Genomic DNA, 13,269 nt, shown 5'->3' on the forward strand with positions numbered 1-13,269 from the left:
TTCATTTACATAGATTATATTTAACATACAATTAATTCCTGTGTGGATTCTTTCACTTTTTAAAAGGTTAGGGCTGCAGCTGAAGTCTCTTCCATATTTACAACATATTTAGTGTGAGACCTCTCATGTCGTCGAATGGCAGAACAATGTCTAAAGGCTTTCCCACAGAGATGACATTCATATGGTTTCTCCCCAGTATGAGTCATCTCATGTTGCTTAAGGGGAAAACATTGACTAAAGGCTTTTCCACATAGTTGGCAAATATATGGTTTCTCTCCAGTGTGAGTTCTCTCGTGTCGTCTAAGTGTACAACACTGACTGAAAGATTTCCCACATAGATGGCAGACATATGGTTTCTCTCCAGTGTGAATTCTCTCATGTCGTCTAAGGGTAGAACTATCAGTGAAGTCTTTCCCACATATATGGCATTCATATCTTTTCTCTCTGGTGTGAATTCTCTCATGCTGTCTGAGGGTAGAATATTGACTGAAGGCTTTCCCACATAAATGACATTCATAGGGTTTCTCTCCAGTGTGAGTTCTCTTATGTTTTATAAGGGTAGAACATTGAATAAAGGCTTTCCCACATAGATGACATTCATAGGGTTTCTCTCCAGTGTGAATTCTCTCATGTCGTCTAAAGTTAGCACTATTACTGAAGTCTTTCCCACACAGATGGCAACCATATGGTTTCTCTCCAGTGTGAGTTCTCTCATGTTGCTTAAGGTTAGAAGATTGACTGAAGGCTTTCCCACATAGGTGGCAGCCATATGGTTTCTCTCCAGTGTGAATTCTCTCATGCCGTCTAAAATTAGCACTATTAGTGAAGTCTTTCCCACAAAGATGGCAGCCATATGGTTTCTCTCCAGTGTGAGTTTTCTCATGTTGTCTAAGGAGAGAACTACTTCTGAAAGCTTTTCCACATAGATGGCAATCATATGATTTACCTCTACTATGAATTTGCTGATGTTGACTAAAGGATGACTGGCCAGTGAGGGCTTTTTGAAATTGTTTGTTCATATAGGGTTTCTTTCCCATGTCAGTTAGCACATATTGAGCTAATGTGGAGCTGTGAATGAAATCTTCCCCCATATCATTACTTTCAAAGGGATCCTCTACAATGTAAGAAATCTGCTTTGACTGGATGGTGGATGTGTCCTGCTTGTAGATATGTTGCATGGCAATCATTTCTTGTATTTTATGGTCATTTTCCCTGCCTGGACTTTGGCCTTGGAGAAATACTAATCCTTCTCTCCAAAGTTCCTCTCCTTGTTCCAACTGGGAAATCACATCTGATCTGCAGAGCTGATAGCCCACAGATACCAGATAATTAATATTCTCCAGCATGACATCTCTGAATAGCTTTCTTTGGGTTGTGTCCAGCAATGCCCACTCTTCCTGGGTGAAGTCTATAGCCACATCATTGAAGGTCACTGATTCCAGTGGTTGCATTGTCAATAGTTCCACCACCAACAGTCTTCCTCTGGTGTTTCACTCTCGGACAATCCAAGCACTAATCAGGAAGTGCAGAACCCAAATAGATTGGAAAAGACAATGAAGCCAAGCCTTTATTGAGGATTTTGTCAATATATTTCAGAGTTCAGAGCTTCTTTCTTTCTCTAGCAAAAGAACTGTTTTGAAGGTGAACTCTTTTCATATTATTGACAATTTCAGGAGACATACAATTAGAACTGAAACTGTAGGAGACAGTGAGGCCAAACAGATTCTGTGGCAGGTTCCACAAGAAAGCAGCACTTTGTTCCTCTCCCAAAGTCCTCTACTGTTCAGCTTCTTCTCTGGTGAAAGACCACCTCTGTTTTGTCTTCCCAATAATATAATGGTAGATGTGTCTTCCCTGCAGAGATGTCATATGGTTATCATTTCTTGTTTTTTTTTTAATGCCACTTTCAGTGCCTCAATTCTGGTTTTGAAGAAATCCTATTTCTCCTCTCCAAAGCTCCTTTCTTTGCTCCAACGGGAAACATATATCTACTTGCAAACTTGATGGTCCACTGAGATGACAGAAAATCTCCAGCATCACATCTTTGAACAGCTTTCTCCATGAAGTATTCAGCAAGGCCCACTCTTTCTTGGTGAAGTCTACAACTACATCTTTCAAGTTCACTAACTCCAGTGTTTGTAGTGTCAATAGCTCAGATGACAACTGTCTTCCTCAGGGTTTCCATTGCAAACAGAAAAGCAGAAAAGTAGTAGACTTGGAGTTGGGGGGGGAACACAGAGAACTCAAAGGGTGCAAGCAAGGGCCTTTGCCTGTCTTTCTCATACCCAGAGTCAACGGTAATCATCTTTAGCTCCCATTATTGTGTTCAAAACTGAGAAAACACCTATAAGGGAATAATGCAGAAAATGAAGGTTCTGTGATTGCTATTTAAGAAAAAACATCTTGGAAAAGCCACGACAAAGGTCCCTCCTTAGCGTCAGCTGCAAGGAGGAAGCTATTTATTTATGCAGACCTGGCCCTGAGTAGTTCCAGGGCCATGGACATCTCCTTCCAATACATATTAAGCTTGGACTACAGAAATCATTCTCATAACACATTAGTAGTGTTTTTCCTCCAGTGTGTGTTCTCTGGTGGTACAATAATAATTAATGACCACTAAGGCCCTTCCTACAACAATCACAGGTATAAAGTTTCTCTGTTGTGTGTTCTCTTCAATGTGTAAAAAAAATGTAAGTAGCATTGAACATTATTCCATGTACAAAATACTTATGAAGTTGCTCTCCTTGTAAATAATTCTATGGTTTCATAATGTTGAGTGATCACTGGAGCTCTTGCAATAGTTTTCACTTTTGGAGGACCTCTATCAAGCATGTGTTCACCCAGGAATTTGTAATATTGAGTGCCCATTCCACATGAAGTACATTAAAAGTTTTTTCTCCTGAGTGGATTCTCTGATAGTGAATGATGTTTAATGTAGTTCTGGGACTTTCATCCAATTTGGTTTCTTTCCTGTGTGAGATTCCTGTTGGTAATTAATTTCTGATTTTCATTCAAAAGCTTTTATCATAGTATTTAGGGGAATCTTGTCCCACAAAGTTACTCAATATGTTCTTGGAAATGCTCTCAGGCACGATTAATGAAAAACTGAGTAAGATAATGTTTGCATAGGAATCTCCTGAATCTCTTACTGAGAGAACTTTATTTTCCCCTGCTTGCTCCTCTTGAAGGGATCCAGGAGCACCAAAAGGAACTTTTTTCTCTCAAGGATTCTTGGCTCATAGTCCTAATTCTCACTGTGGAATTCTGAGTGAATTTTTCTGAGGCAAGGGGAAGAGAAATCTCTTGAGTCTCTGAAACACTTGTGCTTGAAAAATTTTCTGAAGATCACTTTTCTTTTAATTCTGATGATCCTTCCTGAAAAACATGAAGAATTAATAACCAAAAAAGGGGAGAAAATCTTATTTTAAAAGCTATACTGATGTGGACTTGCATAAGGACTGTTTGATTACTAAAATTTTTCAATATTAATTCCAACAACAAGGAACTTAGTCTGAGATCCATGAAAGTGATAGCCTGAGAATTAGGCTAACTGTAACATTTTGATAGTATAGCATTTTAAATTAATAAAGCTGAAAACTGGAGATGTATATCATGATTCCTGCTGGAATACAAAAATAGAATTAGAATAAAATTATATAATTTTTATACCTTGAAAAAATCAAAAGAAGAATTGAAAATGACATTCTAAGAAATATTAAAGAAGGAAAGCATCAGAGAGTTTTAGAGACTTCCAGCCTCCAAAATTGTGAGACAATAAATTCCTGCAATTATTATTACCAGAAAGAGGTAATAATAGCAGAACTGAAAGTTGACCATCCATTAGAATACATTCCTCTGACACCACAAGACAATAAGGAAAGAATCTTTAATATTAGAATTTCTATTTCTACTTTGTTAGGAAAGTTGTAGATCCATTCATATTAACATGCAACTGGTATATGACACTTCATATAGGATGAGGTAGGATTCTACCCACTTATATCTGCTATCGAAATACAGGTATATTTTACAGACCAGTTTTTGTAATGAAAATTAGTATAATGTTAGATAAAAGGGAATTCCTAAAATAAAGCAGTTTCTTGGTACACTGATAACTTGTTTGAGATAAGTTAATAGAGGCTATGTTTATAATAGTGCTGGTTATTAAAGGAAAAGCAAGGCATCATTTGAGCAAAAACAAGATGTAATCAAATATGTTTGCTCAACGGTGCTTAGATTTCATAGTCATATACCTACTGATGCAAAAATTTCTGTAGGAAGAAAAAATGTTATTGCAAATTTGGAATTCTCTTTGCTTCCCAATTGAAACAATTGTTTTATAATGATGGCAAGAATTTTTTTTTAGCAATTTGATTATCATATGATAGCAAAATAGACTGTGCACTCATTCTCTGTGAAAAAAGTCTGTTTTTTCATGTCTATGTATGAGGACTTAGAAATTATGGAAATTATATAAGCTTTAAAGATGAGCCCTCATGTACTCATGTTTTCTTGCCTTGGCTGGCATTAGTCCCTATGACCAGAGACTTAATCTTCCTCTTGTATATATAGGTACTGCTTGGATAAGTGGACTCAGGGCTTCTCTTGGGGGCAAGCTATCACTTTCTTTCCACAAGAACCTCTTCCAAAATTTTGAACTGAGGAGCAGAGGGACATGAGAGCTTCATTTAAGCCTTGAACCTTAGAAACATTTGCTAACTCAAGAATTTACCAGAAAGCCCTATACTGTGAGTTTGCAGACACTGACTCAACTGTTAATGATTCCCATTCTGCAACTTCTCTTTATTTCTAGTGCTGGGATGAGGCTGATGAAGAACAGACCCAGGGGAATTTCTGAAGGAAAAGCAGTATTAAAGAAGTCACAAGATTGTAATTATCCTATAAGATTTACCACTGATTCCCCCACCTGAGATCTTTCCTCAATCTTAGTAATATCCTGTTCATAAATTTCTCATTTTTTCTTTCTTTTACTTAATGCTCTCCCCAAATTGTAAAAAGACAAACAGCTACAGAGATATAAAAATACACAAGGGTAAGTAAATTTGGGATTTAATACTTTAGGAATCTGGTGGTATTTCATGAGTCATGTGCTGTCTGACAGTGAGACTAACCCCTCTTTATAATCAAGAGTTTTGTGGAAGTAATGGGAAGGGGTCCAGTTAAAGAGAAAAGAGTAGGTAACAAGCAAAAGAGGTGAACGCCAGGTAGAAGGTAAAAAGTTTTCTCAAAGAAATAATGGAGTGGGCAGAAGGAACAGAGACTTTCTATTAGCACAGACAATCCCTTAACTGATGCACCACTGCTCAACTGTATCTAGTAAATTCCTGTAATTCTTTTCCTACTCATGGGTGATTAACTCTAATTTATTTCAAATTACGGCCAACTCTTTCTTCATGGGACAAAGCCAACCCTAATTATTACCCAGCGAAACAATATCTCCACAGGTTTCTTGCATGGGGCCCTTTTAGTTCTACTTTAGAGAGATATTTTGCTTCTCGATTCTTTCTGCAAATCCTCACACATTTTCATATTTGTAGGTTACCTCTTTTAACTAGTGAAAAGTGGGCTTCTAGACCACTGGAATCTCCTATAACTTTAAACATTTGTCATTCAGCATTACATCTATTTAGTTATGCTCCAGGAATTTTTTTAGAGTCAGGGGATATAGTGGTGATAAAGAGCACAGACAAGCTCATGCTCCTATGGAATACAGATTCTAGAGGAAGGAGAAATCAACAAACAAGTCACTAAATAAACAGGATATTATTCAGACAATAATAAATTCTGCACTACTTTAGATTGGGCTGCCAGGGAATAAGCTGATATAAGACTGATGTGAAGGAGCAAGTGTGAAGATTTTGGAACAGAGTGTTCCAGACAGAGAGAACATAAACTGCCAAAGTACTCAGGTAGGAAAATCAAGGAAAAGAAAGACCAGTGTGCTTGGAGAGCAGGTGGAGGATAGTGCCAGATATAGGCAGAAAGTGGCCAGAGGACAATCATGAAGGACCTGTAGGTCATGTAATGAGTATGGATTTCATTTTTCATGTATCAGAAACAGAACTCTCTAGAGTAGGAGTCAGAGATACTACTTAGCTCAGAGGACAACTGCAGGCCAGGGGAGACTAGCTTTTAAGAAAACAGACAGACTCTCAGAAGTACAGCCTGGTGAATATAGGAGCTCTGTGGAAAATAAAAATCATCCTTATTTACATGCTAGCATCCATATTCCTGTTACATACCCCTGCTGACCATATACTCAGGGAAAACAATTTTTCCCCAGAACTTTCTCAAATTGCTTTTTTCTTTACTAGTTTTTTGGTTACAATTTAGGGATAGTTAGGGAACTGAGAGAAGTCAAGCTCAATCAATACCCTTGAATCAAATGTTCCTTCTACCATATGTTACGTGCTTTACTGCAGTAGACTCATTTGCATTCTATCACAGCTTTATGAGTGAACATTATTATCCCCATTTAATTTTATAGCAATTAGAAAGCTCAGAGAAGTAACTTAATTAGATCAGACTTGATAGAATCGGGAATTGAATCTTGGTCTTTCTAAGGCCAAAGCCTCTGCCTTTTCCATTTTCCATGGTGCTGGGCATTGCTCAATTTGGAATCCAATTCCTAAAGTGATCCATGAAGGAAAGAATGAAGTTCTTTAGTTCTGTCATACCAAAGGCCAGTATAGTACTGATAATAATAATCATTAGGAGTTGGAGGTGGTGGCAGAGGAGGAGAAATGGGAGGGGTAATATAGTTTAGCCTGGACTGTAGGATACAATTTAATATGTCCACTTAACCAAATTCACGGGTTCCAGGCTCCTGTGTCACTGGAAAGTCAAACAGTCATTCCTTCCTTCCTGAGCCTCACAGGTAAGGTAAGCTATTTTTGTATAGCCAAACTACATGACAGATTTCCAAAGAGCAGAAGATTTTAATCTCTCTAGGCAGAAACGCCAGATTCTGACATCACCTTTTCCTGACATTGCCTCCCTAACCTTTACTTGCCCTTAGAGGTGAAAAGTTGATCTCTACACTTCCCTGGCTCTCCAGGAGGTAAATTATATATGGGTTGCACTGTTCCCTCCTAAAGGATATGCTTGAGTCCTAACCCCTGTCCCATGAAAGTGACCTTATTTGGAAAAAGGGTCTTTGAAGATGCGATTAATAGGATGAGCTCTATTCTGATATGATTGGTGTCCATATAAGAAGAAATTTATACATAGACAGAGACAGACACAAGGGAGAAGGCCATGTGAAGATGGAGGCAGAAATGGGAGTGATGCATATACATGCCAAGGGATGCCAAGGATGGCCGGCAAACACCGGAAGCTAGAAGAAGCAAGGGAGGATTCTTCCCTACAGGTTTCAGTTGGAGCATGCATCTGCTGATGCCTTGATTTTATATTTCTACCTCTAGAAATATGATACAATACAAAAAAAAAAAAGGTTTTAAACCACTCAGTTTGTGGTACTTATAGCCCTAGGAACTAAGACACCATGAGAGAGCCTCGGGTACTACTTTTAATGCTGCTGTGTAGCAGGGAGACTTTGGACAGAGCTTTTTACTTCTCAATTTTCTCTCCTATAAAAGGAGGGAACTGGCCAAGACCTCTTGTAGGGGTTGAGCAATGGGCAAAGAAGAGACCTTTAGATCCTGACCCACAGCATATATTCCTTCCTCCCAAGTCCCTACTCCATGATAAGTAATCACTTTTACTCCAAGAGACCTTTACCATGATAGATTCAACAAACATCAAACACCTACTGGCTTCTTTGTGCTAAGCACCATGCCCAGTGCAGTCACCTATTTGGGCCTTCCAGTTAGCACTCTCAGGGAAACAAACAAAAAAACAAAAACAAAAAATCAACGGTATCCCTCCGTCCTCCGCCCCCTCCCCCAAATGTATAGTAGCTCTATGAAACAAAAGTCCCAGCCAGATTCTGGAACCCTCAGCAGTTTCAAGGAAAGAAGCAGGAGTGAGGAGGGTTAGTTTTTCAGGAGGGTGAAATTAAGGAGGCTACCAAATCATACCCCAGATAGTTTAGTCTCCCACCCACTTCTCATTCACCATGTCTCATTAGCAATCAGCACAACAGCGTTTTCTCTCAGAAGCAAATGACTGCGATTGCATTTTCAGGGGAGCCTCCTTTCAGGCCCCAATTCAGACTCGGGACTCGGAGGCCCTAAGACTACATTTCCCACAAGCCACCGCGTGCCGCTTCCGATCCCAGAACTTACTTCCCAGGAGGCCGCGCGTGGTCTGACCGTTAGCACAAGATGGGCAAGCTTGGTCCGTGGACTGGGCTACAGGACGGGCTAGTCCCGCTCAGGCTTTGGGGCACGAGAGAAGGGTGTGAAACGTCAGACTTTTACCCATTCCAGGTGCCCAGTCTTTCTCCAGCACCCTTGCAGTCAGCTCCGGGGCTCTGCACTGTCCCTTTGTCGTCTGTCCGTGTTCTTTCCTGGAGAGGAGTCCGCTGCGTGCCTTCCCGCAGCCTTAGGGCCGGAAGAAGGGGCCAGAGTTCAGGGAAGGGGTTTGGCGAAACTGCACGGAAATTATTCGTGCAGTTTACATAATTTTAGTTTTTAATAGGCGGGGAGAAGATTTCGAAGGGGAATGAGATTAGCAGTCAATTTCTTATCCAATCGTAGCGCATAACTAATGTTGCAGATTTTAAAAGCCCGCCCCATTACCATGGCAACGACCCAGGGACTAAATCCCTGGCTTCTTTCAGTTTCAAATCAACAAACGCTGGTAGCGGTGCTCGGAATGAGATCTGGCTCTTGCGCTGAAGACACAGAGATACAACGATACATAAAACACTCCCTTTGCTTTGAAGCAACGTACTCTTAAAAAGTGATTGTTGGGAAATATGGGAACAAAAAGCAAGGACGCCTAACCCAGGCTATAATATTGAGGTGAAGGTGGAGAGAGTGAAGGAAAACCGCCCAGAGAAAGTGATAAATGTGGCTAAAATTCTGAAATGTCCTGGATTTGGAAAAAACTTCAATTTCTATAATCCACGAACAAAATAGAAGTCCAGATGGATTAAAGAGCTAAACATAAGCAGAAAAATTAGTAATAAATATTAGGAAAAAATATAATATTTTTATCATCTCGGTATTGAATTTTATGATCTGAGCTAAGAAGAGAAGATGACTGATAAAATCAACAACATAAAATTAGAAACTTAATTACAAAAGGCTAAGAGGCGAGAGAAAGACAATTTCTATCATGCATTAGAGCAAAGAATTAACATCCAGATGTTGGTGCTCACTAGCCAAAGACCACCAGGAACATAGCTGTAGGCAAACAAAGTTGAATCTATTACTTGCTGCATCCAGAGAGGTAGCACACCATGGGGAACCAACCCTGTGGGACATCTTAGTAAGAAGGGGTTGCAGGGGATTGTTCTGTGATTTGGATTTGTGTTAGGTATTTGGGGGAGAGAAGTGTTGGAAAGAGAGGCAATTATATGTTTGGATATCTTCATTATCCAAGAGGTTGGAGAAATAGAATGGGGGCTACAGATGTCATTGGTAAAGCAGCAGCAGGCCCTTAAATTAATTGGGAGGTCATTTTGTGATTTGTGCAATGTTATTTTTAATCTTTACTCATGCATGAATATAGTGGTCATGTTTTTTGCCTCATTCTGTCACAGTCACAGAATACCCTTGAGTGATGCTTGTGTTCTCTGAAATCATATAGGTTAAGTAGAGAACACCTTGTCTAGTTATTAGTTCCAGGCAAACCCCATCTGAACACCTGTCAAGGGCTGCATTATTCCATCTCAAAGAATTTATAATAAAGAGCTTCTATACCTCAAAATAAAATAATAAACTACTTAGTGAAAAGGATATGAACAACACTTGATAAAGAAGAAATAAAAATAATTAAAAGTGGAAAGATGCTCTACTTCACCAAATAGATAGGGGAATGCAAATTAGAATGGTAAAACAGGACTGGTAGTAGTTTAAATTGGCACCACTCTTTTGAAGGGCAATTTCGCAATATCTACCAAAATTTAATGCATATACCCTTCAACCAGCAACTTAACTTCTAGAAATGTCTCCTAGAGAATTATACACACATGTACAAAAAGAATATTTAGGGATATTCATGTGGCATATTGGTAATAGTGAAAACTGGAGAAACCTAAATAACTGTCCAAGGGAAAAAATTAAAACACTAAACCATAGTCCATCACTGGACTATGGAATATAATGCAGTAATTTAAATTTTGCTTTTATTGAACCTTCCTCCATTACTTAATTTTTAAAAACACTTAAAAATTATTCTGTAGGTCTCTAACACAGCTTACAATAAATGCATTCAAGATTGTGTATCAGTATGATTCCAAGTATTTAAAAAAAAAACTATCCCAAAGAACAATAAGCTTTAGGAAATACCCCTAAATGTGAATAATATGTTTGGATGGTAGGGCTATAGGTAATGCTTTTTTCTTTCTAATTTTCAGTATTTACAAACTGTATTTAATAAGTATGCATTTCTTTTCAAAATGAATAAGTGCATTTAAAAATGTATCAGCCTGCATCATGTCAGCAGGCACTAATCCTGGCTAAATGATTGTCAAAAAATGGCACCTATACAGGAAAGAGTTCATTTTCCAAAAATATCCAGACTTTGTGACACATTTTTAAATCACTCAAGGGCTTCTAATGGATTGATTACTCTTGTCCACAAAGGTTGCTGCAATAGTCAGGGTTCTCTAGAGAAATAGAACTGTCTGGAGGTATATGCAAATATTATGAGATTTTTATAAGATTTGTTTCACATGATTGTGGGGATGCACAAATCCAAATTCCATAGTCCAGGACACAAGCTGGGAACTCTGATGAAGATTCCCCAATGAATTCCTCAGGAGAAGCTGGCTGGCCGAAGTAGAGATAGAGATCCTTATGACTGTTGAAATAATTTCTTTTAAAGCCTTCAACTGGCTCGAGAGACTTCTCTCATTGTTGAAGGCAATCTCCTCAGTTGATTGTAGATGCAATCAGCCATAGATGGAATCAACTTACTCATGATTTAAGATCACAGAATGTCCTCATAATAATAATCAGGCCAGTGCTTGCTTGACCAAACAACTGAGCACCATTAACTGGCCAAGTTGACACCTAAACTGAATTATCACAGCTGCCATGCTCCAAAATGATTTAGTGATCTTGGTGACAATGTTAAAATTGCTTGTAATAAGCCTTGTAAAAAAACATTACCAAGTAATATGAGCAGCAGTCTCTCTTATTTTTATCCCCGCACCTTACCCATTCTGAGCTTTATCACAGAATAATTGATAACCAGATGTAGAAAGTAGATTAGAGGTTACCAGGGGTGATGGTGAGGAGAGTCACTGCTTAATGGGAGTTTGGAGTGATGAAAATGTTTTGGTAATGGGTGGTGATGATGGTAGCACAACATTTTAAGTGCAATTAATACCACTGAATTGTACACTTAAGAATGGTTAAATTTGGAAATTTTGTGTTGTACATATTACCACAATAAAAGTAATTTTAAAAAAGAATGAAGGGCATAACATACCAAAATCAATTCATACCATTATTCTTAGACCCATTCTAGTGTCAAACATTTATTTTTAAAAGTAGTTGAAATAAGTTATAGCATTAGGCAAAAAAAATATATATGACCCAGTAAATAATTCTATTGAGCTGTAACAATCCTAAAAGGACAACAGAGGAGAACTGTTAAATATTTATGGAGGGAAACACACAGGTTGTAAAATCATATCATGTGACCTTCCTTGTTAATGCAACAAAAACTTCCAGATGTTAATCTTCTTGATTTGGTTTCAACTAGTTCCTTGGTTACAAGAACTATTTCTTTTATGATTTAGGAAATCCTTGGAAATGAAAAAAGTATAAGATGCATGCAACTTCTATTTCTAAGGCTCTTGAAAGAAGTAAATCAGATAATATGTATGAAGTATTTAGCTCAGTGCCTGGAATATAGTAAAACAATGAACAAATGTTACATATTTTAGCTATATGGTCTTAGATAAGTCGCTGTCAGATTTTTCATCTATAAATGGACACACTAATATAAAACTGGCAGATTTGGCATAAGGATTAGTAATGATTTATATAAACTGTCAAGCACTGTCCTTGGTATCTAATAGGTATATAATAATGAATTAATATTTTATTTACTATCAAAAAATTAAAGTGCTTAGGTGGAGCAAATTTTCCAACTGTCAGTTTAATAAGATGGAGCTTTGTACCTACTAAGCACAGTACAGACTTTTCTACAACAAAATACTGTCATAAGTCACAGGACTAGCCAAAGAATGGGTCACTTAGTGACTAAATAAGAAAAAATTAGTAAATGTAACCAGAAAGCTTCAAATGTGAGGTTTCATTAGTGGGATGTAATGAGAAAGAATCCCCATCCACACCACCAACATCCAAGAACTGATTTCTTGCTCACAACTAAGCCATGTTGTTTTCCTATTGGGCATAAAGAATCTCAAAAGAACATCCACTTTAGACAAGGTCACTGTAGGGACTACAAAATGCCAAACATCTCCCTCTCACCTAAATCAATGATTACTATTTCTTTAACAATTACAGGTTTATCCTTGCTCTAGTCTGCTCCACCCATTAATAAAATTTATTGAGATAACCAATCATAGAATTGCCCACTGTTTTTGATAAACCCAAGCTAGAGTGAACCTCTGCTTCTTTAGATGCTCCCTGCAAATTATCTAACCAAAGCCCAAATCCTAGAAGAGATTCTAACACCCTCTCATTGAGACACCCTACAGTTCCCTGTGGTGTGTATTCTCCCTTGCTGCACAGAGTAATAAATCCAGTTTTGAAAAACACAAGTGTTTCTTTGGTCTTTGGCTGTAGGACACTGACAGAGCATAAACATAAAGTAACTGGTAGTAAGTTTCAATAAATATTTATTGAGCCTATAGTACATGTAAGGCAACATGCTAGTTTCTCAGGAGCATTTGTACCAGGAGTTTATAATCTACTGAGGATGCAAAATAAGTGCATTAAGGAGGTACAAAATGCTTGAGGTTTAAGCAGAAACAAAGGTTATGTTATGGGAATCAGAAAAACATCATGAGATTTGTCTCAAGGGGAAGCTAGGATTGATGATTATGATTTCCACGTGCAGAAATGAAGAAGAAGCCATTAAGAGATAAGGTTAAAAAGTACTGTATTTGTTTTCTTAATCTGTAACAATGTTGTGCTAGGT

The 13,269-nt window shown here is 38.1% G+C and overlaps 1 protein-coding gene across 1 annotated transcript; it reads right to left on the reverse strand.

Annotated features, from left to right (window-relative positions):
• On the reverse strand, positions 1 to 2,169 carry LOC143691757 (uncharacterized). Its single transcript, XM_077170738.1, is given in 3 exon segments — positions 1 to 1,457; positions 1,459 to 1,512; positions 1,993 to 2,169. Coding segments are annotated over 3 exon segments (1,497 nt in total). The 5' UTR covers positions 2,038 to 2,169; the 3' UTR covers positions 1 to 59.
• Positions 2,170 to 13,269: the final 11,100 nt, after the last annotated feature.

The sequence above is a fragment of the Tamandua tetradactyla genome, chromosome 7 (assembly GCF_023851605.1).
Source record: "Tamandua tetradactyla isolate mTamTet1 chromosome 7, mTamTet1.pri, whole genome shotgun sequence".
NCBI lineage: Eukaryota > Metazoa > Chordata > Mammalia > Pilosa > Myrmecophagidae > Tamandua > Tamandua tetradactyla.